Source organism: Vicugna pacos, chromosome 26 (genome assembly GCF_048564905.1).
Source record: "Vicugna pacos chromosome 26, VicPac4, whole genome shotgun sequence".
Taxonomy (NCBI): Eukaryota; Metazoa; Chordata; class Mammalia; order Artiodactyla; family Camelidae; genus Vicugna; species Vicugna pacos.
Window position 1 is genome coordinate 10,650,242 of NC_133012.1, and position 25,955 is coordinate 10,676,196.

General features: G+C 40.4%; 1 protein-coding gene, 1 long non-coding RNA gene and 1 other non-coding gene across 7 annotated transcripts in view; 2 read left to right on the forward strand and 1 right to left on the reverse strand.

Annotated features, from left to right (window-relative positions):
- GSR (glutathione-disulfide reductase) overlaps nucleotides 1-25,955 on the forward strand; it is a 45,878-nt gene that overhangs the window by 6,047 nt on the left and 13,876 nt on the right. The window contains exons 2-6 of the mRNA XM_006201146.4: nucleotides 14,642-14,668; nucleotides 18,256-18,344; nucleotides 20,064-20,133; nucleotides 22,267-22,414; nucleotides 24,894-24,948. Coding sequence (XP_006201208.2) covers nucleotides 14,642-14,668; nucleotides 18,256-18,344; nucleotides 20,064-20,133; nucleotides 22,267-22,414; nucleotides 24,894-24,948 — 389 coding nt within the window. The remainder of the gene's footprint in view (nucleotides 1-14,641; nucleotides 14,669-18,255; nucleotides 18,345-20,063; nucleotides 20,134-22,266; nucleotides 22,415-24,893; nucleotides 24,949-25,955) is intronic.
- Nucleotides 17,341-25,955, reverse strand: part of LOC140689463 (uncharacterized) — a 29,774-nt gene continuing 21,159 nt past the window's right edge. For 3 of the 5 annotated variants that reach the window (XR_012064440.1, XR_012064439.1, XR_012064438.1), the window contains exons 3-4: nucleotides 18,540-18,623; nucleotides 17,341-17,545 (exon numbers count right to left, since the gene is read on the reverse strand). This is a non-coding gene — a long non-coding RNA (uncharacterized lncRNA). Of the gene's footprint in view, nucleotides 17,546-18,539; nucleotides 18,624-21,369; nucleotides 21,543-25,955 lie in introns of those variants that run through there. The other 2 variants (XR_012064436.1, XR_012064437.1) reach the window with 2 other exon arrangements.
- TRNAG-ACC (transfer RNA glycine (anticodon ACC)) lies at nucleotides 17,817-17,889 on the forward strand. Its single transcript has one exon. It is a non-coding gene; the product is annotated as a tRNA-Gly (tRNA).

Consider the following 25,955-nt stretch of genomic DNA (forward strand, 5'->3'; position numbering starts at 1 on the left):
TGATGGACATTTAGGCTGTTTCCATGTTTTGGCTATTGTAAATAGTGCTGCTATGAACATTGGGGTGCAGGTGTCATCCTGAAGTAGATTTCCTTCCGGATACAAGCCCAGGAGTGGGATTCCTGGGTCATATGGTAAGTCTATTCCTAGTCTTTTGAGGAATCTCCACACTGTTTTCCACAGTGGCTGCACCAAACTGCATTCCCACCAGCAGTGTAGGAGGCTTCCCCTTTCTCCACAGCCTCTTCAGCATTTGTCATTTGTGGATTTTTGAATGACGACCATTCTGACTGGTGTGAGGTGATACCTCATTGTAGTTTTGATTTGCATTTCTCTGATAATTAGTGATATTGAGCATTTTTTCATGTGCTTTTTGATCATTTGTATGTCTTCCTTGGAGAATTGCTTGTTTAGGTCTTCTGCCCATTTTTGGATTGGGTTGTTTATTTTTTTCTTATTGAGTCGTATGAGCTGCTTATATATTCTGGAGATCAAGCCTTTGGCGGTTTCACTTGCAAAAATTTTCTCCCATTCCGTAGGTTTTCTTCTTGTTTTACTTCTGGTTTCCTTTGCTGTGCAGAAGCTTGTAAGTTTCATTAGGTCCCATTTGTTTATTCTTGCTTTTATTTCTTCTAGGAGAAAATTTTTGAAATGTACGTCAGATAATGTTTTGCCTATGTTTTCCTCTAGGAGGTTTATTGTATCTTGTCTTATGTTTAAGTCTTTAATCCATTTTGAGTTGATTTTTGTATATGGTGTAAGGGAGTGTTCTAGCTTCATTGTTTTACATGCTGCTGTCCAGTTTTCCCAACACCATTTGCTGAAGAGACTGTCTTTATTCCATTGTATATTCTTTCCTCCTTTGTCGAAGATGAGTTGACCAAAAGTTTGTGGGTTCATTTCTGGGCTCTCTATTCTGTTCCATTGGTCTATATGTCTGTTTTGGTACCAATACCATGCTGTCTTGATGACTGTAGCTCTATAGTATTGTCTGAAGTCTGTGAGAGTTATTCCTCCAGCCTCTTTCTTTGTCTTCAGTAATGCTTTGGCAATTCTAGGTCTTTGATGGTTCCATATAAATTTTATTATGATTTGTTCTAGTTCTGTGAAATATGTCCTGGGTAATTGGATAGGAATTGCATTAAATCTGTAGATTGCCTTGGGCTGTGTGACCATTTTAACAATATTGATTCTTCCAACCCAGGAGCATGGAATATCTTTCCATTTTTTAAAGTCTTCTTTGATTTCCTTCATCAATGGTTTATAGTTTTCTGTGTATAATTCTTTCACCTCCTTGGTTAGATTTATTTCCCAGATATTTTATTACTTTGGGTGCTATTTTAAAGGGGATTGTTTCTTTACTTTCTTTTTCTGTTGATTTATCGTTAGTGTAAAGAAATGCAACTGATTTTTGAACGTTAATTTTGTAACCTGCTACCTTGCTGAATTCTTCAATCAGCTCTAGTAGCTTTTGTGTGGACCTTTTAGGGTTTTCTATGTATAGTAACTTGTCATCAGCATATTATGACACTTTTACCTCTTCTTTTCCAATTTGGATCCCTTTTATTTCTTTCTCTTGCCTAACTGCTGTGGCTAGGACTTCCAGGACTATGTTGAATAGGAGGGGTGATAGTGGGCATCCTTGTCTTGTCCCAGATTTTAGTGGGAAGCTTTTGAGTTTTTCACCGTTGAGTACTATGCTGGCTGTAGGTTTGTTATATATAGCTTTTATTATGTTGAGATATGTTCCCTCTATACCTACTTTGGTGAGAGTTTTTATCATAAATGGATGTTGAATTTTTTCAAATGCTTTTTCTGCATCGATTGAGATGATCATGTGGTTTTTGTCCTTTCTCTTGTTGATGTGATGTATTACATTGATTGATTTGCGTATGTTGAACCAGCCTTGTGTCCCTGGGATGAATCCCACTTGGTCATGATGTATAATCTTTTTTATGTGTTGTTGGATTCTGTTTGCTAAAATTTTGGTGAGGATTTTGGCGTCTATGTTCATCAGTGATATTGGCCTATAATTCTCTTTTTTTGTAGTGTCTTTGCCTGGTTTTGGTATCAGGGTGATGGTGGCTTCATAGAATGAGTTTGGGAGTATTCCCTCCTTTTCAATCGTCTGGAAGCGTTTGAGAAGGACTGGTATGAGTTCTTCTTTGTATGTTTGGTAGAATTCCCCGGTGAAGCCATCTGGTCCTGGACTTTTATTTGTAGGGAGGTTTTTAATTGCTATTTCTATTTCCTTTCTAGTGATCGGATTGTTCAAGTGTTCAGTTTCTTCTTGATTCAGTTTTGGTGGACAGTATGTTTCCAGAAACTTGTCCATCTCCTCTAGGTTATCCAGTTTGGTTCCATATAGTTTTTCATAATATTCTCGTATGATATTCTGTATTTCTATTTTGTTTGTTGTAATTTCTCCATTTTCCTTTCTTATTTTGCTAATTTGTGCTCTCTCTTTTTTCTTCTTTGTGAGTTTGGCCAGAGGTTTGTCGATTTTATTTACTTTTTCAAAAAACCAGCTTTTGGTTCGGTTGATTTTTTCTATGGTCTTGTTAATCTCTATTGTATTTAATTCCTCTCTGATCTTTATTATTTCCTTCCTTCTGCTGCTTTTTGGGGCTTTTTGTTCTTCTTTTTCTAATTCATTCAAGTGGTGGGTTAACTTGTTTATTTGAGATTGTTCTTCTTTTTTGAGGAAGGCCTGTATCGCTATAAACTTCCCTCTTAGCACTGCCTTTGCTGTGTCCCATAGATTTTGAGTGGTTGTGCTTTCATTATCATTTGTCTTAAGGTATTTTTTAATTTCAGCTTTGATTTCCTCATTGATCCATTGTTTTTTCAATAACATATTGTTTAATCTCCATGCTTTCCTTTTTTTCTCCTTTGTTTCTCTGTTGTTGATTTCTAGTTTCATGGCATTGTGGTCAGTAAAGATGCTTGAGATAATTTCTATCTTCTTAAAATTGTTGAGGTTTCTTTTGTGCCCAAGTACATGATCGATCCTGGAAAATGTTCCATGTGCACTTGAAAAGAATGTATATCCTATTTTGGGGGGGTGTAATGCTCTGAAAATATCCACCAAATCTAGTTTTTCTATTGTAGTATTTAATTTCTCTGTTGCCTTGTTTATTTTCTGTCTGGAAGATCTGTCTAGTGATGTTAATGCAGTGTTAAAATCTCCAACTATGATTGTATTCCCGTCAATATCCCCCTTTATCTCTGTTAGTAATTCTTGTATGTACTTAGGTGCTCCTATATTGGGTGCATATATATTAACGAGTGTAATATCTTCATCTTGTATCACTCCTTTAATCATTATAAAATGTCCTTCTTTATCTTTCTTTATGGCCTTTGTTTTAAGGTCTATTTTGTCTGAAACCAGTACTGCAACACCTGCTTTTTTGGCTTTTCAATTTGCATGGGATATCCTTTTCCATCCTTTCACTCTCAATCTATATGTGTCCTTCTCCCTAAAGTGGGTCTCTTGTATGCAGCATATTGAAGGTTCTTGCTTTATTATCCAGTCTGCCACTCTATGTCTTTTGACTGGAGCATTTAGTCCATTAACATTTACAGTAATTAATGATAGATGTGTGTTTATTGCCATTTTGAACTTATCTTTGCAGTTGAATTGGTATATCCTCTTTGTTCCTTTCTTCTTCCTTTTGTGGTTTGGTAATTTTCCTTTGTATTATCATGGATTTTATTTAATTTTTGTGACTCCCTTGTAAATTTTTGACTTGTGGTTACCCTTTTTTGTAAATCTATTAACCCATTACTATAACTGTTTTTATTAAACTGATAGTAACATGATCTCAAACCCATCCTACTGTTAAAAAAATTTAAAAAAGAAAGAAAAAAAATATTCTATATTTCCCTGCCTCCCTCTCCCACTCTCAGTGATTTGTATGTTTTCTTTATTTGTAATTCATGAGTTATCACCTTTCCAGTTGTGAGTTTCTCATTTCTGTAGCATCCTGCTGCTTTTCTATTTAGAATAGCCCTTTCAATATTTCTTTAGCGTGGGTTTAGTGTTGCTAAACTCCTGTAGCTTTTTTTTGTCTGTGAAACTCTTTATTTCTCCTTCTATCCTAAAGGATAGCCTTGCTGGATAAAGTATCTTAGGCTGCATCTTTTTTTCATTCAGGGCTTTGAATATATCTTGCCACTCCCTTCTGGCCTGTAGTATTTGTGTAGAGAAATCAGCTGAGAGCCTTATGGGGGTTCCCTTGTAATTCACTCTTTGCTTTTCTCTTGCTGCCTTTAGAATCATTTCTTTATCCTTGACTCTGGCCATCTTGATTATGATATGTCTTGGTGTGGGTTTGGATTCTTCCTGTTTGGGACCCTCTGAGCTTCCTGTACTTGTATATCTGATTCCTTCTTTAAGTTTGGGAAGTTTTCAGTCATGATTTCTTCAAAAACCTTTTCAATCCCCTTTGATCCTTCTTCCCCTTCTGGGACCCCCTATTATGCGAAGATTGGAATGCTTTATATTATCCCATAGGTCCCTTATGCTATTTTCATTATTTTTATTTGCTTATCTTGTAGTTCTTCTGAATGGGTACTTTCTATTGCCCTGTCTTCTAGATCACTAATTCGTTCCTCTGCATTAACTAGTCGGCTTTGCACAGCTATTAGATCATTCCTCATCTCTGTCAATGAGTTTACCCATTCTACTTGGCTCTTCTTTATAGCTTCAATTTCATTTTTGACATATTTTATATCTCTAAACACTATCTCTTTTAATTCCTTCAGCAATTTGATCACTCCTTTTTTGAAATCTTGATCTAGTAGGCTATCGATGTCTATTTCATTGATCTTTCTTTCAGGGGATTCCTCTTGTTCTTTTAATTGGGAAAGGTTTCTCTGCTTCTTCATCTTGCTCATACCTCTCTGGCACTGTGGTTTATGGAGTATCAGTTGTCTATTTTGGATCTTAAGGATTTTATCTATCTAATGCCTATTTAGGAATAGGACTTAGGAAAAAAAATAAGAGAGAGAGAAAGATTTTTAAAAGAAGGGAGAAAGAGGATTTGAAAACAGTGTATAATGAATAATAGAAGAGCGAGTTGAAGCAGAGTATTAATCGGGTTGAGACGTCCTTTTAAAACCTTTAAAAAAAAAGGGGTGGGGAGATGAATAGATGTATTTGAAACCTGTGTCTAATGAATAACAGGACATCAAAACCCAAGAGAAATAGAAATGAATTAAGAAGTAAAAATTAAGAGAGTAATAGAAAATAGAACAGGTAAAAACAGATTTAAAAAAAAAGGGGGGGGGGGTTGTCGGTGTTCTCCTGGAGTCTGTGTGCTTTTAATGTGAAGTCTTTCTGTCTTCGTCCTGTTTTGGAAGCTCAGCTTGTTTTCAGAGGCCCTCCGTTGGCGCCCTCTTCTGTGCTGCTCCCAGCACCTGTTGGCAAGCAGATCGCGCCTCCTCCTAACACCGGGTCAGATGCAGCTCTCCTTTGCTGTGGGCGGGCGGGTCACTGCCCCTCCGGATGCCTCAGTCAGATGTTGCAGACTGGCCAGGTAGGAGGGCGGGTCGTGCCCCCTCCCAGCACCTCGGTCAGGGGCTGTGTTCCTGCCGGACAGGCGGGGGGCGCTCTCCCTCTACCTGCGCCGCCGGTAGCTCCGCTGCTCTGTGCGGCTGCGCGCTCCGCCCGGTCGGCGCTCCGCGGGTGGGCTTGGGGGAGACTGAGGGACAGCCTCATCCCTGCTCCGAGCCAAGACCCAGCTCCTTGTTTGTCTTTGTGGAGCAAGTTCTCTGAGGGACCAGGATGGAAGGATCCTATCTGCCCCGGGCTGTAGGCCCCTCTCAGTCTGGCCCTTGAGGCTGCTAAGCCCTTCCGTGCAGATGCAGGTTTCGCCCCTGCCCCCGCCTGGGTGCTAAGCGCCGGAGAATATGGCGGCTGTGCCCGAGCCCCACCTCTCCTCCCCTGAAAAGTCTCCGTGGGTTTTCAGAGATGGGGGTATGCACCCTTCCCCCGAGAGCACATCAACCTTGCTGTTTTATGGAGGGCCCAGGTTGTTCTGTCCTGTACACCCACAGCCACGGCGCCCAGCCCCTTGCAGTCCCCTGGGGCTGCCTCCGTGCAGCCGCTCCCGTCCTCCGCCCGCTTGTGCAGCCTGGCCCTGCCCGCCGCTGCTGGCCCGCGTCTCAGGCTGGGTGTCGGAGGGACGCTCTGTGCCCGTTTAACTTAGTTCTGTCAGACAAGGGCTGCTCTGTACAGATCCGAGCCTCGGAGGCTCCCCCTCCGTCCCTCTGGCCTCTCAGTTGGAGAGGGGAGACCCAGCGAGCGAGCGCCAGTCCTCCTTTGCCGCTCCGTCCCCGCGGGACCCGTCCCTCGCTGCTTTGCCTTTTGTTCTTTCTTTTTTCCTTTTCTCCTACCAGATTTTTGGTGTCTTTATCTTTTGAAGAGGGTGATGTTCTGTCGGAGTTCCGCAGGTGCTCTGGTTGGCTGAGTGGGTCTGTAGATGTGGGTCTTGGTGTATTTGTGGGAGAGGGTGACTTACGAGCGTCCTTCTACTCCACCATCTTCTCCCCAGACTTTTTCATTATTACACTTGTTATGGTTGTCTGTGATCAGTGATCTTTTACTTCTGTGACTTGAAGGCTTAGATGATGGTTGGCATTTTTTAGCAATAAAGTGTATTTTAGTTGAGGTATGTGCATTGTTTTTTTTAGACACGATGCTATTACACACTTAGTAGACTACAGTATAGTGTAAACGTAACTTTTTTTTATGCACAGGGAAATCAGAAACGATTGTGTGACTCTGTTGCAGTATTCGCTTTATTTCAGTGGTCTGGAACCAAACCTGCAGCATCTCTGAGGTCTGCCTATGTAATGCTTCTCTCATGATTGAGTGTAGACTGGGGAGGGAAGCACAGGCTGGCCTAAGCCAAGGTGAATAAGAGCCTTCTGGGAGCTTTGTCTCTGCGGTTCAGATCTCTGCCCATGCGGAGGTGGGAAGAGTCCGCTTGAGGAAAAAGTTCTTTCTGACTTACTGTTTTCCTTTGCCCCGGGGCCTGTGGGAGCACGTGTTCAGTGTTCTTGCTGAGTGTACTGATTCTGTGATAAAGAGTAACCCGGTCTTGCAGTTCTTGCCAATGAGAGTTGGGTAGTAAGGGTTGATCACCGGACAGAAGCTTTTTTTTTTTTTTTTTTGGTAACTGAGATATAATTGACATATAACATTGTATTACCTTCAGGTGTACAACATAATGATTCGATATTCATATATATTGTGAAATGATCACCACCATAAATGCAGTTGACATCTGTCACCATATGTAGTTACTGTTTTTTCCTTGTGATGAGAGCTTTCAAGACCTACCCTCTTAGCAGCTTTCAGGTATATAACACGTGTTATTAACGATAGTCACCATGCAGTAAGTTAGATTCCCGTGACTTGTTTAATTTATAACTGTTAGTTTGTACCTAGCAGAAGCCTTCTTGATCATTAATGTCGCTGTGAACTGTGCTGTATGCACCAGTTGGAAATGCCAGCAGGAGAAACGGGGGTTTTAAAAGAGACCTGGGAAACAGGCCACTTGGTAGATTGCTGTTTGTATTCTGGGCTGAAAACAATTACTCAGCAACATGTAAGTCATAATCTAACTTGGAGGTGGTAGCATGAACTTTGGTATCGTGATATCTGTATCCCTGTTAGGCTGAACATGCTTTGGGGTTTTGGTTTTGGTTTTATTTTCGGGTAAGAATACTTAACATGAAATCTATCATCTTAACAAATTTTTCAGTGTACAGTACAGTGTTGTTGACTGTGGTACGATGTTGTACAGCAGATCTCTAGAGCCTACTCATCCTTCTTTCCCGAAATTTGGGGCCGGTTGATTAGTAACTCCCCATCCATTCTCCCCACCCCCATCCCTGGCAACCACCATTCATTCCGCTCTTTGATTCTATGCATTTGACTGTTTTAGATACCTCGTCTAAGTAGATTCGTGCAGTATTTGTCTTTCTGTGACTGGCTTATTTCACTTATTTTAGTATGATGTTCCAAGATTGAACATGCAGTTTTACATGGACATTTACTAAAAGGAGATAGCAGTTTAAGGAACCCAACTTTAGTTCCTTCAGTATTGACAAGGATCCCTCAAAATCAGAAAATTACCCTAATTTGTTTTGTGGGTTGAGAGTTTCATAAAATGTGTCACACCTAGGTTCGTAAGTGCCAAAGAAAGGAGTGGTTGGAAAGGGTGGAGTTAGCTGAAGTAGGCAAATCCTACTGTTGAGATTTGCCTTTTGACTTCCTTTATTGTTGTTTAATCTTTTGCATTAGTCTTAGTAACAATATTGCTCTGTCATCTGCCTCAGAGCCCATTAAATCTGCAGGGCCAAAAATAAGAAAGGCTGCCTCTTAATCCCTCAGAGTTGCTATTTCTTTATGAGAGGTACCTTGAACAAGTAGCAACAGAGAACTTTTCTGATAGAGTAGAATTGAAGAACCTTATGAAAATACTAATGACCTCCCACATTTGTAAGTGGATTTCAAACAGTCATAATTAATAGCCATTTATTCACTGGGTGTTGCCACATGAGATATTAAGTAGGACGTAGGAGCCCAGATCCTTTTTCTTTTGGCGGGGGGAGCAAGAGATAGGGGGCCAGGTATCACTCAGTGGGTGTCACATGGTGGAGAGAACTGACACTCTAGAAGAATTTGTCTCACATGGCTGTGTCTGGGTCCCCCTGAATTCCCCAGAGAAACAAATCTTTTAAGTTTCATCCCTGGGACTGAGAGATTTCACTCTAATTTAAGGTTCTGCTAAGCTGTGTATTGAGCCAAAACAATTTTAGTTCCAACCGTTGTTAATACCTTTTGTATCAGTTTATTTTCTTACCTAAGATTCTGTTTTACGCAGAAATACTTTTTTTTCTTTCTTTATAAAGCTAGAGGCCTCCTAGAATTAGCCTTTATCTGAAATTTGAAGATAAAGACATGAATATTATCTGTTTATATGTGCCAGGGTGTGATCGTGGGATTTATCATATGAAATATATATCTGGTCTTTGTCCTCTTTCTTCGCACAGAACTCCTGAAACCCTTGGAATTTCCTAAGTGATGAGTGATAAAAGTATCTTGATATTCATAAATGACTTTCAACTACACCTGAGTTTATTGTTAATGAGGTGCTTTTGGGGAAGCACTTAAGAATGGGGGCTGATTGGCCAAGGAATCAACATTTTGATTAGAGGGTTGAAACTTCATTCCTAACCCCCCACTAACCTTGGGAAGGGGAGGACAAGGGGCTGGAGGTTGAATATCACCAGTGGCTAGTGATTTAATCAGTCATGCGTATGTAACGAAGCCATCAGAGAAACCAAAAGGACAGGGTTCAGAGAGCTTCTGGGTTGGTGAACACGGGGAGGTTTGGGGAGAGCGGCACAGCCAGAGATGGCATAGAAGCTCCGCACCCCTTCCCACGTACCTTGCCCTGTGCACCTCTTCCATCTGGCTGTTCCTGAGTTACGTTATGGCTTTTTATAATAAACTGGGAATCTAGTAAAGGAAATGTTTCATCACATGTTTCTCTGAGTTCTGTGAGCCACTCTAGCAAATTAATAAAACTAATCAAACCTGAGAAAAGGGGAGGCGGTTGTTGGAACCTTGGATCTGTAACTGGTCCGTTGGAAACACAGCTGACCACCTGGACTTGCACTGGTGACTGAAGTAAGGAATAGGACAGTCTTGTAGGACGGAGGCCTCTATCTGTGGGATCTGATGCTGTCTCCAGGTAGATAGTGTCAGAACTGAGTTAATTGCTTGATTGTGTGGAAAAATAAAACACACATCAGAACTGGTGTCGGACAGAGAAAGACAGATTAACACATGACATCACTTATATGTGGAATCTAAAAAAAAAAAAGAGACAAATGAACTTATTTACAAAACAGACTATAAAAACTTACGTTACCTAAGAGGAAGGGCAGGGGATAAATTAGGAGTTTGGTATTAGCAGATACACACTACTATATATAAAAGAGATAACAAGGTCCTACTGTATAGCACAGGAAACTATTCAACATCTTATAATAACATATAATGAAAAAGAATATGTGTTTATATGTGTGTGACTGAATCGCTGTGCTGTGCACCAGAAGCTAACAAAACATTGTGAATCAGCTATACTTCAAAAATAATATTAATATAATTGAGAACTCAGAAAAGAAAAAAAGAAAAAAAAAAGAATTGGTGTCAGAATTGTGAAAGGACCTGGGCAAGTGGTGTCCAGACAGCATCTTACTTAGTAACTGTTGGTGTAAAGCTGATGAACAGAGGCGGCTCTTTGTTCTGGTTACCAGTCTGTCCCAAGTCCCTAGAGCAGTGTCTTGTGCCTCCATAGTTGCTGTAAGAATGAATTGATGAGCCAATAGTGTTTTGCTTAGTGAATGATGATTGGTCATTTTCTAAGTGCTTCTTCCTCATACCAGTCCTGAACTAGATTTTAGGCTGCAAAGAAGGAAGATGGATGGAAGAAACCATAGGCAACTCTGTGATGGGGGCAGAAAGGGGGAAGGAAGTTCATTACTTAAGCACAGGTAACGTTCTTGACAGGTGAGGTTGTAAATTAACCAGCTCCTCTTTTACCACCGACACTGGCAATGTGAAGATTTTACTTGTCTGGGCACAATCGAAGGTAAGAGGGCCAGCCCTCAGTAAATGGTGAAGCCCCTGAATTTCACCCCAAGTGTCACCAGACTCCTCACATGTTCTGTCCCTGTTTGGAGGGGCCCCTGTCCTCCCTGTGAGTCAGTGCTGGCAGGCCGACCAGACCGAAGGATTCTGAACATCATATTGAAGGAGGGAGTTCTCAGAGATGGACTGGCAGTTTGCAAAGGAAGGCAGAACTACTGGAATCTCTCTGGCATCGGGTGTCTGTGTTGTTACGGCGTATAGTTGGTGAATGCTCCCTAGAGAATGCAGGCTCTGCAAGGGAATTTGCCAGGTGGAAAGTGTGGTATGCTGCAAGGCTTATCAACTGCATGCACCCCTGGGAGGTCAGGGCCCTGACTACCCATGACCCTGTGCCCCAGCCTGGGAGGCAAGATTTCTTTGCCATCAGTCGATCCGTTTCTGAAAGGGAGCCAGCCACTGGGGGAGTTTATCCCCTGTCTTTTCCATATGCTTTTTGTACACATGGAGAGCCAGCACACTGCAGAAATAATTTTGAGGGGTCAGTGACATCCTCAGATTTACCATGAATTAGAAAATAGGTGTTTTATGTACATTATCTCTCATCTTCTCAAAACCTCTATAATGTGTTATCATTCCCATTCTATGGAATGGGAAACTGAGCTCAAAGGGGTTTAGAAACTTACCCATCAACAGCCAGGAAGTGGGAAGATTGGGATTCAAACTCCTGTCTGTCTGACTACACCTGTGCCATCTCTCAGACAACCTCGCGCAACCTGAGCTAGAGAGTGGGAATGAGGGCTGGGCACGGCAGTACGGAGCTCTGCACCCCGGCTTCCCCAGCTTAGTAGGGACCGAATTGTTCTTTTCTTCCCTTCCAAGTCAGAGAGGCACATGACAATCAGTTGTTTTGTGCCAAAGTGTTAGAGGTTTCTAAAACCAGCAGAAACCCCTGCAGGCCTGTCCCTAGGAGCTGCCAAAATAGGAGGAGTTGGATTTCAAAGTTACGGGCTTCCATTCAACTGTAGACCCAGGGCTGAGAGTGTCCTGTGCTGCAATACATATTTTCTGGCCCCCAGAACTCTCCATTTTCTACCACCGTCTTCTGATTTCTGGCCCAAGACTCCACAGTTTTAGGGAATGTAGTGATTTTGCTGCTGTCTCTTGAGTCAGCACCTTGGATAGGCTGAGAGCCTGTCTCTGGTTCAGACTGTAGGCCCCATGAGAGCAGGGACTGTGTCCACTTAGTGCTTTGCTTTGCATGATGCCTGGTACAAGTGAGTGAGTGCTTAATCAGGACTTCTGAGTGCATGATGGTTACAAGTTTAGAAGTTTTAGAAGCCAAAAAGGCAGACACTTCTAAAAAATAAGCCAAAGTGGGTTATGCACTTGGCACCAGACCTGTGTTCTTTGGGCACCCAGAGAACCAGCCTATTTCCTTATGGTCATGATCAGCAGAGCTTATAAGCATCTGATATAAATTATGCGTAGAAGGCATTTGTTTCCATATAAAAGAAAAATAGTTATATTCTAGAAAATATTGAAAATAGACAAGCAAGATCAAAGAATCACCCATCTAAATTCTACTACCCAGATAATATCATTTGGGTTTATTTCTTTGTCTAAATGAATTACACAAGTAATGCATGCCATTATAAAAAGTATATAGAGTAAACTATGAAAGTTTTCTTCCTCCCCAGAGATGACTGCTGTTAATAAAATGGAATATTTACTCAAACTGTTTAAATGCATATGTACATTTGCAAATATATAAATACAGATTGGGATGTGCAGAACAAATTGTTCCACAGCTTCCTTTTTGTCACTTAATATTCCATCTTAGAACTCTTTCTGTAACAGCATCTAGTATCTACTGTATCCTTTTAAATGGCTGCAGACTATTCCACAGGCTCAATGTACAATGATGTCCCTATAGTAATACTTTCTACTGATGGATAGTTAACTTGTTTCTAGTGATTTACTGTGACAGTGCTGCAGGGAACATCCTTATACAGGTATCTTTGTGCTCTTGAGCATAATATGTGACTATTTTTATTACACAGAAATAGTCACTAAACTTAGTATTGCTAAATTCTAATGGTGTATTCCAAATGTTATGTGCTTTCTAACATTGGTCAATCTTTTATATATTTATTATTTATATTTTAAAAGATTGTCAATCTTTTACCAATAGATTTAAAATATTTCATTATTTAGATTTCTTTTAATTTTTTTAAAATGTTATTTCTATTGAATCTTGCTTTTTTTCAGTTTTATTGCATAATTATTTTTCTATATGATAGCCAACAGTAGGGAGAGGTGTATTTGGATTTAACAATATCTTTGTGCATTTAGCTTTCTGTATCTTCGCTAACTACTTTAGACTAAATGCCTAGGAGTAGTCTTAAGTCATAGTCATTTCTATGAGATCTAAATGTATTTAGGTTTTCTCAAGTTTCTTTACTAATGGTTGATCAACATCATAAGTTTCTTACCATCTGTCTTATACTTTTGTGCTTTTTGTAAGTATTCACCAGTATCTAAATACTCAGTCTTTACTCTATGCCCATAAGCATGAGTGAACGCACTGATTTTTTTTTTAGGGCTGTATAGTCGAGAATTTGTTTATTTAAGTATCGTAACTTCATTATAGTGGCCAAGGCACGTCACTAATACCTCCCAGTCAGTATTTATAAGGTTAAAGGGTGTCTGAGGTAGACATTAATTACATGGCAGGTCTCTAGAGCTAAGGAGTCTATAATTTGCCTTTCAAAAGAATGAGATCAATCTAGTTTTCATTCTGCAACCAGTTCCTCTGCTAGGGTACACTGAGACGATACCCTTTCAGTCAAGTTCAAATTTCTTCACCCTGAAGGCAGTTTTAATGTCTTCCTCTTCAAAAAAATGTTTTTAAATTGAATAAGTTTGACATGTAGCATTGTGCACGTTTAAGGTGTACACCATGTTACATTTATGATTGTCGTATGATTGCTGATGTAGTGGTGTTTAACATGTTACATAACTATAGTGCATTATTACTGTCTTGGCCCTTCAAGTTTTTCAAGTTAGAAATTTTAGATTGTGTGATCAGAAGGAAATAAGCAGATGTAAACAAAAAATGTATGTGTGAACATGTACATCACAGTTTGTTCACAAGGGCTGTTGGGAGGAATCTCTAATCTAAGGGGATGAACAACTGGTTAGTTTCTACATGAAATCTTACAACTGTTTGTGTTTTCCTTTGTGTATGGGCTGCTCGAAGTCTGAGTCAAATTTGTGGTCTATTAACAAGTATATAAGCATGGATATATATATATATTCACACACACATGAGTATATATACTTATAAGTTTATATATGGACATACTATGTATATAAATGTATATATAGCATGGATGAACCTTACTGCTTGATCATCATACTCTGACCTTGAACAATAATGTAGTTTTCCACTAGAGATTTTCTCAAATGGGACATTCTGGGTGTTTTACCCAGCATACACCACGTTCGGTTTCCCAGAAATCCTCCAGGACATCTGCTCAGATGGTTCAGCTGCCTTTGTTCAGCTGGTTCAGGTGGTGGATCTTCTCACCCGTGTGCTCCTATTTCTCTTCTGCTTTGTCCTTCTGGGCCCTGTGCAAGCTCAGATTTCAGCTACCTCCTGACCTATCCCACCCCTGCAGTGCATGTCCCCTTCCCCCAGAAATGGAATTGTTTTCTCTCTTTCTCCTTACCCCAACCCAGATGCTTTTCTTGAGAAAATGCTGAGGAGTAAAATTCTCTGCCTCATCACATGAGAAAAATGTTTATATCTTTAACAACTCTATAATAGAAAAAGGGAAATCGCTGTAGATTGTGACTTAGAACTCAAAGAAGTCTCCTAGGTTGATGCTTGGGATTCACCTCTAGCAGTTTTGTTTCATGGTTTGAGTTTATATTATTTAAATATGTCCTTTTTATTTTTTTTCCTAGGTGAATGTCGGATGTGTACCCAAAAAGGTAAAATTTTAATTTCTCCTTCCTTCTACACTCCTTGGATGTATTTGGTAAATCATGATCAGAATAAAGATGTTTTCAAATGTACCAGTTAAAATTGTTTCTGCAAAAAATTACTGAGAAACCTACTAAAAATGGCTTAAACAATGGGATAATTTTTATTTGTGTTTTTAAATATCATTTATTAAGAAGCCTAGAGGGAAAAAAAAAAAGATGCCTGGAGATAGGAGGCTTCTGAGATTGGCTTAACACTTCAGGACGTCTGAAAGAATCTGGCTTCTCTCCATCTTTCCTTTCTATGTCCTAGATGTGTGATCAACAGTAACCCCTGCCCCCTCATGGCCACAGGATGGCTCCTGGAGCTCCAGGCAGGGTGTCCTCACCGAGCACTGTCCTTGCAGATTGCTTTAGGTTCTCCTGGCCAGAAATCAGCTACCCCTGCAGGGGAAATGGGACAAGTGGGGTATTTTCAGCTAGGAATAAGGGGAGGGAGGGACTGCAGGAGAGAGAACCACAGAAATATTAGCTACTGGATATTAATTGCACCATGTGTACAAAAGAAATTCACCCTGGCCATTTGCCTTATGGTTAAATTCTCATAGTGGCTAAGTTCCTGTGGAGGCGCAGTGGGGAATAACTAGGAATGGAATACAGTGTCTGGTCTCAAACTTCTGATGGTCTGAAACAGAGACCAACAAAATATCTTTAGTCATGGCGTAGAAGAAAAGCACTATACATCTGTACAGTATAGCTTTTTCTCAACAGGGAGGTCGAGGAAATAAAAAAGTTTAGACCCAGCTTGCAGCCCAAGTGCTGATGTGACCAAGACTAAGCGGGTGATGGTGGCAGACGGTTGGATGCTCCTCCTTGGGTCTGGTTAACTACCTGGCATCCCAGGTGACTTTGCACAGGGTGGGATGTTTGCTCAAGCCATCTGGTCTTTTACCTGCTCCAGTGTGTCTCAGAATCAGTTTTTCCCGGGGAGACTAGAACAGCTTTTCTCCTGGAAAGATGTATCAAGATTGTCATCGGTTTTTTTGTTTTATTTTGATGGTGGTAGTTGTTTTGAAACAGACATCTATTTCCCTATAAATTATCCATGTTAAACTCGTGTATCATGTGACTTTGGGTCTCTCATGTCCGCTCTTAAGATTGAATTTCTCAAGTTGCTTGAATGACATTCTGAGGACAGACAGTACGTGGATACCTTTGTAGTAGCAGTTTGTTGGTAGAGTTGCCATGTCCCCATCTTTGCTGTTCCAGGAATTCAACTTTATATTGGTTCACTCAGGATTGATCAGAAAGACTAGCAAATTGATTACCTGACATCACAAAGAATTGTGTTATAGCGATACACTAATTTATTAGAATGAGTGAGGTTTTATCTGGGTCTTAATAATTAGGACTGGTCATCTGCACAAGGATAGTTTTTTCTTAATAGCTGGCAATCCAGATTATTGAATCTTCTTAAGTATTTCTATTCAACTCTGTAGCTTCATGGATTCTCTTTATCTGTGATTTTTGGTGCTAATATCTGTGGTGCAGGTCACATTGAATGAACTCATCTTTTACTTTGGACAAAGATGAAAAAAATGGTATCTCTTATTTCCGAAGCTGCTTCTTATAGCTGCAAATTTCTTTCCTCATTTGAATGTACTTTCAAAACACATTATAATCCCAAGTTTACAACCTCTTGATACTGAGGTTACATTTTAAATTGGCAGCTTTTTGGTCTCATGTAAGCAGATATCCTAATATCATATCATCAGTGACATACACCTGAGTTTAATTCCAAAAAGGTTTTTGTTTTCTGGTTGTTTTTGTTTTTTGTTTTTTGTTTTTTGTTTTTGTCTTAGGAAAATTTCTTTTTTCCTGTGGAACATTTTTCTTCAGTTTTTTTCTTTCCTTTTAGTTCTGGATTTTGGAATCTGTTCTACTTGGATACAAGAAATACAAGAAATGTATGAATTAGTTGTAAAGTAGTTTTATGTAGTTTAAACCAATCATGGGAGTAAATATGGTATTGATTGGTGTGACCTAATTCTTTTAAACTACCATCTGGGGCGAATACTGCTTAGTACCCTGAATTTGTAATATTTTGTTCCTATTATCATTTTTCACTTATTTCTTCTTTTTTGATCACATGTGCTAGACATTTATTTTACATTTTTTTAGGGTTCTACTGATTTCAGAGTACTTTTGCACTCTTTGTTTTTGTCATTCTATGTGTTCTATTTATTGATATTATAATTATACATGATATTTGCCAGTGTTTTTTTCTTTTTTATTACTTTTGCATTCTTGATGATCAGTCGGTAATTACCTTTTGTTTTGTAGAGCAGACCTGAAACCTAGAGTAACTGCCCCTCCACGAGGTAGAGCAGAGCTGAGGTGGGGAGGAAGGAACCAGGTGCATGGGCCTGCTACCACCGCATACAGAGACACCCTCTCCAGAGGATGTTTGATGCTATAATATCACACACAGTGTGAGCTGAAGTAAATAAATACAGTACCTCATGATATGTGGTATATGAGGTATAGTGACATTTCTTAAAATAACAATTTATTTGTGGTACTGATACTTCTTTCATGTACATTATTAAAGATAAAGAATCTCATAGATAAAGTGGTTAATTCTATGTTATAAGAGTATCACCTCAATTAAAATGAACAAATCCAGCAGAGTCATCTATTTATTCAGGTTTAGGCATAAAGAGGGAAAGGTACAGAGAAGGAACCAGAGGCTTGTCAAAAATGGAGTCTCAGGCACGTCTGACAAAGAGAAGTGGTGGTTTGTCTGTCATCTGGAGTTCTGGATGCCAATTTCAATTCGGTTATCATGATGATTAGTCGGCATAAAAGGTCCTGACAGATTGTAGGCTGCATTTCACAAGAGATGAATTAGACACCTTTGTCCAGGTGCCTAATTACATACGTCCTTACCAGGACATGTTTGTTGTTACTGAATACATAATGGGAATCCATTCTCAAAGTTTCTAGTCCTCAGCTTCTTCTAATAGCTTCTTCTAAATCACTTTACTTACTGTAAAGTTACGTGTACAATTCCATTTCCTAGAACTAAGCCCAAAAGACAGGGCTTAAAGAAATTTGAAACTTGAAATGAATGTAAGTAATAATAAATTTTAAGAGGGGCGGGTATAGCTCAATGGTAGAGTGCCTGCTCACCATGTATGAGGTCCTGGGTTCAATCCCCAGTACCTCCACCCACACAGAAAAATGAAGGAACAGCAAAGGAAAATGATCAAATTTGAATAAAGTAAAAATTAAAAAAAAATAATAAATTTTAAGAGAACTGTTGGGCACATAATATCCTACTTTTATAGAGTTTATAAACTAGGGAATTCAAGAGTAGCAGTAATTTCCCCTAGTGTTCCAGAAGCCTCACTATAAAATCTACCTGGTTGTATTTTGGAATGTTCTCTTTTAAAATGTTTTGTTTTTAATTTAAAGGTTAGGTTAATATTTTTATCTACTATTATATAGTTACCTTTCTATAGAAAAAAATTTCTCATTTTCCTTAGGACTCATGCACTACTCTTTTGGGTACCCTTTTTTTTTTTTTTCCACAGGTAATGTGGAACACTGCTGTCCACTCTGAATTCATGCATGACCATGTTGATTATGGCTTTCAAAGTTGTGAGAGTAAATTCGATTGGCGGTAAGTGTTATTGCTAAGAGGACACTGTTTATAAATGCAAATCATTTTCTTTCACTGTTAAGTGACCCATAAACTTTTTGGGGGTGTACTGTTACGGTAAAACATATATAACATATACTTTTGGAGGTGATGGATATGTTTATGGAATTGATTGCTGTGATGATTTCATGGGTAGATACTTATCTCTAAACTTACCAAGTTGTGTTATTAAATAGGTACAGCTGTTGGTACGTCAATGATACCTCAGTAAAGTTGTTTTATTCAATATCTTGTAATAACCTATAATGAAAAAGAATATGGAAAGAATATATATATATGTAAGACTGAATCACTATGCTGTATACAGACACTAACAACATTGTAAATCAACTATACTGCAACTAAAAAAAATATATACATGTACATACACACACACAGCATAAAAGGTCCGTTTTAGCCACTTTTAAGTTGTTGATTCAGTGGCACTAAGTATATTCATAGTGTCATGCAGTCATCACCACTGTCCATTTCCAGAACTTTCCTACCACCCCAAACAGAAACAGTGTACCCATTAAATAATAACTCCTTGTCTTCCCTCCCCCAGCCCCTGGTATCTCTGTTCTACTTCCTGTCTCTGTGAATTTGCCTATTCTAGAGACCTTGTACAGTATCTGTCCTTTGATGCCTGGCTTATTTCACTTAGCATAACATTTTCAGAATTTACCCATGCTGTGGCACGTGTCAGAATTTCATTCCTTTTTAAGGCTGAATGATATTCCCTAATATTTATGTACCACATTTTGTTTATTCATTTATCCTTCAAATGGACTCCTGAGTTTTTTTCCATCTTTTGTCTTTTGTGAATAATGATATGAATATGGTCTAAAATGCGTTTTCAATTCTTTTGGGTCTGTACCTAGAGGTGGAATTGCTGAGTGATACAATAATTTATGTTTAACTTTTTTTGAAGCTTTTATACATTTTATGTATTTTTTATTGAGGTGTAATTGATTTACAATGTTATGTAAGTTTCAGATGTACAACCCAATGATTCACAGTTTTGAAAGTTTATACACCATGTATATTTATTACAAAATGTTGCCACTATTCCCTGTGCTATACAGAGTATCCTTGTAGCTTATTTACTTACACATAGGAGCTTGTACCTCTGAATTCCCTATATTTAACTTTTTTAAAAAACTTTTTTGTGTGCGTTTTTTGGGGAGTAGGTAATTAGGTTTAATTAATTAATTAATTAATTAATTTGTTTTAGTGGAGGTACTGCGGCCTAAACCCAGGACCTCATGCATGCTAAGCACATGCTCTACCACTGAGTTATACCTTGCCCCCCTTAAGGAGCTGCTGTAAACTTTTTGAAGCCATCAAATTTTTTTTAAGTTTTAGCAAATTGATTTATTTATTTAGCAAATAATGAGTGGCTACCACATCCCAGGCACTGTGCCAGAGCAGCTCTGCTCATCTTCTATTCAGGAAGAAATGTATGTACCATGGATGCCAACTGAACATTCCCCATGGAATAGAATTAGGGTGCTCTCCATACATATGGGAAAGCAGACAGATACACGGGAAGGGGTGCCTGCCTTCAGAGACGTTCACTCCTGGGGCTTTCATTGGCGGCCTGCAGTTCTCTGCTCAGTGGTGTGCAGGGACAGAGGCCCTAGTTAGAACTGAAAGAGGAGATTCCCCTGTTCCTCGGTACTGACTCTAGTTTCGTTGCAGAGTTATAAAGGAAAAGCGGGATGCCTACGTCAGCCGCCTGAACACCGTCTATCAAAATAATCTAACCAAGGTGAGCGTGCTGGGGTTTGGACCTGGAGAAGGAGCTGTTCTCTGCTGGAGAACCAAGCCTGGCCAGACTGAAACAAAGCCTTTACCTTTATCTCTTGTGTTTCTCTTATGTCTTTTGTGATTAATGATTTCAACATGGACCTGTCAGAGCGTAAGTCTGACCCACTGGGCCAATCTCATTTCAATTTCCACAGAGAGCAGCTGGTATGTGCCAAAGTCGTAAATCAGTTCTCAGCTGGTGCTTGTCTGCACCTGTCTAACCCTCCTTAGTTCCAGAAACCAAAACATAAGAGCCTCATTTAGGCAACAATGTACCAGTCGATGGATTAAAATTAGGACCATTATCTGGCAGAAAACCTGCCACTGCTCATCATTTCAGAGCACCCTCACACTTGGTGGCTAAATCTGCTCAGGACACCATGTTATGGTGCAGAAGGATGTTTTTGTGAATGAAATCTGAGCAAGAAAATTGGGCCAAGCTGTGTCTGCCTATAGCAAATATATGTTGTCCTTTTCTATCCTGAGGTTTTTCCCACCTTCGTGCTTAGATGTCATTCTTCTTCCATTGGACTCTGTGGGGAGACACTGACAAATGGGGCTCCATCCAGCTCCCCTTTTGATTGACAGCGTGACTTCCACCACCCTTCGTTTGTCTTTGTGGTCTCACTCTGCAGTTTCTAAGACTTCAACGTAGCTCAGGCTTTATGAGATCAGGAGATTTTTGGTGATGCTTGGGCCACTGTAATCTAATTAGCAGCATGTTTATAAACTGTGTTTTAGGGTGATTTACTTCTATGGCTAACCTCATATATTTTTATATTAATTCTTACCATTCATTGGGTTCATTTTTTGGGAGGGTGATATTTTCTGACCTTAATTCCCAATTTAAAGAGAAGATGTCTGGGGGGCCTCTGGACCCCAGTGCACTGAGTTCAAGAGATTTCAAGGCTGCTAGACACAAATGTGAGATACCATTTGCCATACTACAACACCTAAGTTAAAAGCAATTTTTTTTAATGGAAAAACAGTTAAAACTCGCTTAAAACTGTTTTGCAAAAGAGATACATAGGAAAATAACTTAGGAAACAGTATTTTTTTAGTACTCACAAATCTTGATGTGTAGTAGAATTTTCTGTGAACTTATGGGAAAGAAATGTGAAATAGGGAACTTTCTGTTAAATATCCTAGGGAATGAAAATAAGAATTTCATGTGTTCCTTCCCCAAATGATTACGCACGTGTATTATTGCCACTTGACCCGTTCTCCTTTTTGCCTTGCACCCTGTAGGAAATCATTACCTCCCAAAGGAAGGTTTTTGGAGAGCCTTGCCACTTTGTCACCGATTCTGATTCAACTTGATTAAGCAGGGCACCTGCAGGACAGGCCTGGCGGGGTGGTGAGAAAGGAGGAAATAGCTCAGTTCAGAACCAAGCGCATTCCAGAACGTTGAAACATTCCATTCTGTGGTCGTGCTTACAGGACTCTTGTGAGCTGCCCACATCCTTGCCAGTACGTGTACCCCAGCTGGCAGACGCTTGCTGGCTGTCCCCAGACTGAGGCCCATGCACAGAGGCTGCCAGTAAGACCAAGGCACAGTCTGAATTCTCAGCACCTCTAGCGTAGACCCTCATAGTCGTGTGACTTTGTGGTCTTCTTCCCATTTTGTTTGAGAAAACAGAAGCATTGCATTTTCCTCCGGAGTATTTCCTTTTTGCTTCTGTTCCCTGCACCTTTCCTCTTATTTCTCTCGGACTTCTTTCTTTCCTCCAGACACATCATTCTTCAGTATGTTTTCCTTCCAAGTGAGGAAGACTTTCTCCTTCAACTCTTGGGGGCAAAGACATAATCTTCTTCCTTGTGGGAGTGACTTGCTTATATTTTTTGGTCTCCGGATTGTAGCCCAAGACAGCCCCTTCATTTCTCCTTCCAGCATCAAATGGCAACCTGCTTACCTAAGTAGCAATTAACGGTCAACAGTTCTGCACAAACTTCACCATTAGAGTTGTCTTAGCTTCAGCAAGCGAAAAATAAATTGAAATCCTCAGTAGAATGAAAAGATCTGAGAAGTTGCAGCAAGTTTTGTTTTGTTTCTTAATCTGGAGAACAGGCTAATGTTCCCTTCTTCCTTCTCCAGTCCCATATAGAAATCATCCGTGGCCATGCAGCGTTCACGAGTGATCCCCAGCCCACAGTAGAGGTCAGTGGGAAAAAATACACTGCTCCTCACATCCTGATCGCCACGGGCGGTGTGCCCTCACTTCCTCAGGAGAGCCAGATCCCAGGTGAGTCTTCCAGAGGCACACGCTTGTTCATAAGAGTCAGAAAGAGTTTACCGTTGTTTGCAACCTTACCCGCCACACCAGGGGATCTGCATTGTACCAGTTCTTTGTCTTGGACATGTGAGAGAAGATCTCTGCAGAACCTAAATGTAATTGGCTTAAGTGGCACCTAGTGACAGGGCAAAGGAGGGTGTTTCATTCAGCTGCAGGCTCAGGCATCCTGCAGGCCACACAGGGAGAAGAATCAGCGAAAGCCTCATCCTTCGCTTCTCAGCAAGTAGAGATTGTTTCCAGCCTCAGTTTGTCAGGTGGGTAGTGATTTACAAGACATGCGAGACACTTACCATTCTGTTTAAAGGAGACGAATCTTGTAGAGATGTGGCTCCATCAGCCGTTTCAGCCTTCTTTATATGCATATTTTTCTTTCATATAAAGATTTAGAAAATTAAAGCAGTGAGGAGTCTCTGAGATGGTCACGTCTGTCTTTGCATCGTATACACAAAGATACACTGCCTTATTCTCGTATAGGAAACATCGCCCATGTCTCTCTTCCCCAGCTAGATGATAAGGTCTTTGTGGATGGTGATCACAGTTTATACAGCTTTTATATTCTCCATGGATTGGCTTCTTAAGACCCATAACCAACCTGAATTTATATGGAAGATTTTGAGCGTGTTATGCATGTGTATCTTTTGTCCTCGGAGAGAAGATCCATAAAATTCCACCAGCTTTTAAAAGGGGTTCCTGACTCCCCAAAAGGTAAAGAACAATACTCTAAAAAGATACAAAGATACCATTCTCAAGTAACTTAAAGTTCAGTTGGTAAGGTTAGATATAAACATCCTGATAGGGAACAACCTTCAAGATTAAAGTGGAAAAAAAGCAAGGTGTGGAACAATGTGTATAATACGCTGTAATTTATGTCTTTTTTAAAAGGCAGAGAGACTCTACAGATGGACTAGACTCTGTCTGGGAGAAGAGGTGGCACTCAGTGTAGTGCTGACTCCAAGGAGGGAGCAGAGGTCTGGGGTGGGAAAGAGACCTGCCTTTCCCTAGGCGCTCTGTTGTGCTTTTTGCATTTTTTAAGATATACGTTTATTAATTTAAAACACGTAATGAAAACATATGCAAAGAAGTAAAATGAAAGGTACATGTTCCAAGGTGATTACCAGGCAAAGAGGGTCGGGGCACTCAAAGGTGGGACGGGTTACTGTGAGCTGTATGTGAACCAGAAGACTGACCGGGGAAGGGACTTACACATCGAGCGTTATGTGCTCAAGAAGAGAAAGACCAGAAGACACAGTCAGTGGCTAACAAGTGGGGCTTTAAAAGACATTCTCCCAGCTCAGCCAGTTTTTTAGCAGTGAAATCTGGAAACAAATACATTGAGCTGAAACTGGAAGGGGGTTAGAGCCAAATTGTGGAGACATATAAAGCCAAATTAAGGAATCTCAGTCATTTGTGAAAAGGAATTGTTATTAGCTTATAAATAGGGTAGTGACAAGATCTGAGTGGCAATTTTAGACAACGAATCTGACAGTGACTTACAGAGGAGGAAGGCCAGTTAGAAAGTTGTGGCTGTAGAATGTACAGGATGTGGTGATAGGTTCAGAGCTACAGTGTTAGCCTCTGAAATGTGATGGAAAAACTCAGTTCAGCACTGCAGACCATTCCTTAGTCACTGCTGTTTGCCAGGCACTAGGGGAAGAGGACAGACAGAAGAGACACAGAATGAAGAATCAGCTACTGCATTTCACTGATTCCAAGACACATTTAAAAAAAATATTCACCTCTGAAATCAGGATGTGTCCTTAATCATGGTGTGTGGAATGTGGTGAAATGCAATATTTTTATAAGCGAGGAGATGGGGGTTGTTGAGAGAAGGGATTACAGATTGACAGCTCAAGACTTTGGATTATTGGTGGAAGGTAGTTCTTTTAACTGAAGTGGTGAACTTGAGTAAGAGATATAGTTTGGGAGATAAACTTAAGGTTCAAGTCTAAAAACACTGAGTTTGAAGCAAAGTAGAACTGTATAGTGGGACAGTTATAAGACAGTTATAAATATGGAATGGGACCCTGGGGAGAAGGTCAGAACTGGAACGACATATTGAGAAGTCTTCCTCAGTGAAGGGAGAGTTGGTTGAAGCCTTTGAAGGAAAAGAAGCGGAGAGAAGAGAACCCAGGCTGGGCCAAGGGGTTCTGCCTGCATTTGGGGGGTAGGAGTGTGAAGTAGAGTCTGTTCGTGAGCCCTGAGATGCTCTAAGTTCCTCAGAGAAATTTAATAGTTGTTTCGTCATCACTGCTCTTATTTCCACAGAGGAAGATTTCACTGGCAGCTTCCCAAGTGGAGACTTTAACAAAATTTGTCAAAACAGGGAGCCTGATGGCAGGGAATGTGTTTGGTTCATGCGTGAAACATTGTGATTATGTTATAAGAGAAAGCTTCACCTGTGTGACCTCTGGTGCATTTTCCTACACAGGTGCCAGCCTGGGAATCACCAGTGATGGATTTTTTCAGCTGGAAGAACTGCCTCGGTAAGCTGCTTCCCTTCCTAACCCCCGCGCTCCATCTTCCCCTGCCTCTCGTTCTAACCTTTCTTCTACCCCCTGTCGCCACCCATTAAATGTAGGTGTTTCCTGAATTCTGTTCTGCCTCTTCTCTTTTTATGACCTGGGCTTTCTCATCCAGTCGTACCAAATGACTCAACTCTTTCATGCTTTTGGTCAGAGGCCATTGTAAAATTTTTAGAACTGGAATCCAATGCAGGGTGACTTTGAAGAATGAACGATGAAGTCCAAAAGCTATTTTCTTTTCTTTTCTTTTTTAACATTTTTTTTTTATCGAGTTATAGTCTTTTTACAATGTTGTGTCAAATTCCAGTGTAAAGCACCGAAAACTATTTTCTGTCTTCGGGTTGATAGGACATCCCTTGGTAAGCGGTCTGAAGTGACCGATTCTGGTTTTCAGAGCAGCTAGTGCAGAGGCATCTGGATAAACGAAGCCTCTGTCAGCCTCACAAAAATAGGTTTTCTGAAATTGTCCTTTGTATGTGTTTGTCCGAATAACCTTAGTAAACGTCTGTCACGGGTTTAGAGACTCAGAGAGAAACAAGGTAATGAGGAGGACTGCTTTTCTAGTTTGAAGAAGCTGCCAGTTGCAGGCTGCCCGGATTAGAGGGAGCCTCCCTTCACTCGACGAGAGATGGCACCTGGGGCAGGAGGCGGGCCCTGCTGACCCGGAGTCTGGCTTTTATCTCCTCGTGAGCAGTGCTCACTCTGAAGGCATCGTTGCTCAAGCCTGCTGCTCCTGCAGTAGGTGCTGCCCATTCAGCGTGAGGTCTTAACCCCCAGCTTTTACGTAAAGGCTTTCCTGGAGGATGACTAATAAGCCCCGTTCATACCTTTGCCTTAATTCACCTGGAGCCACAGATGGTTCCTCAGGGACAAGCAGGTGTCTTTGCGGTCCCCTAGCTGCAGTGAAAATGTCCCATTACGATATGCCGACCAGGTAATCTTCCGACTGTGAGAAAAGCCAACAGTCT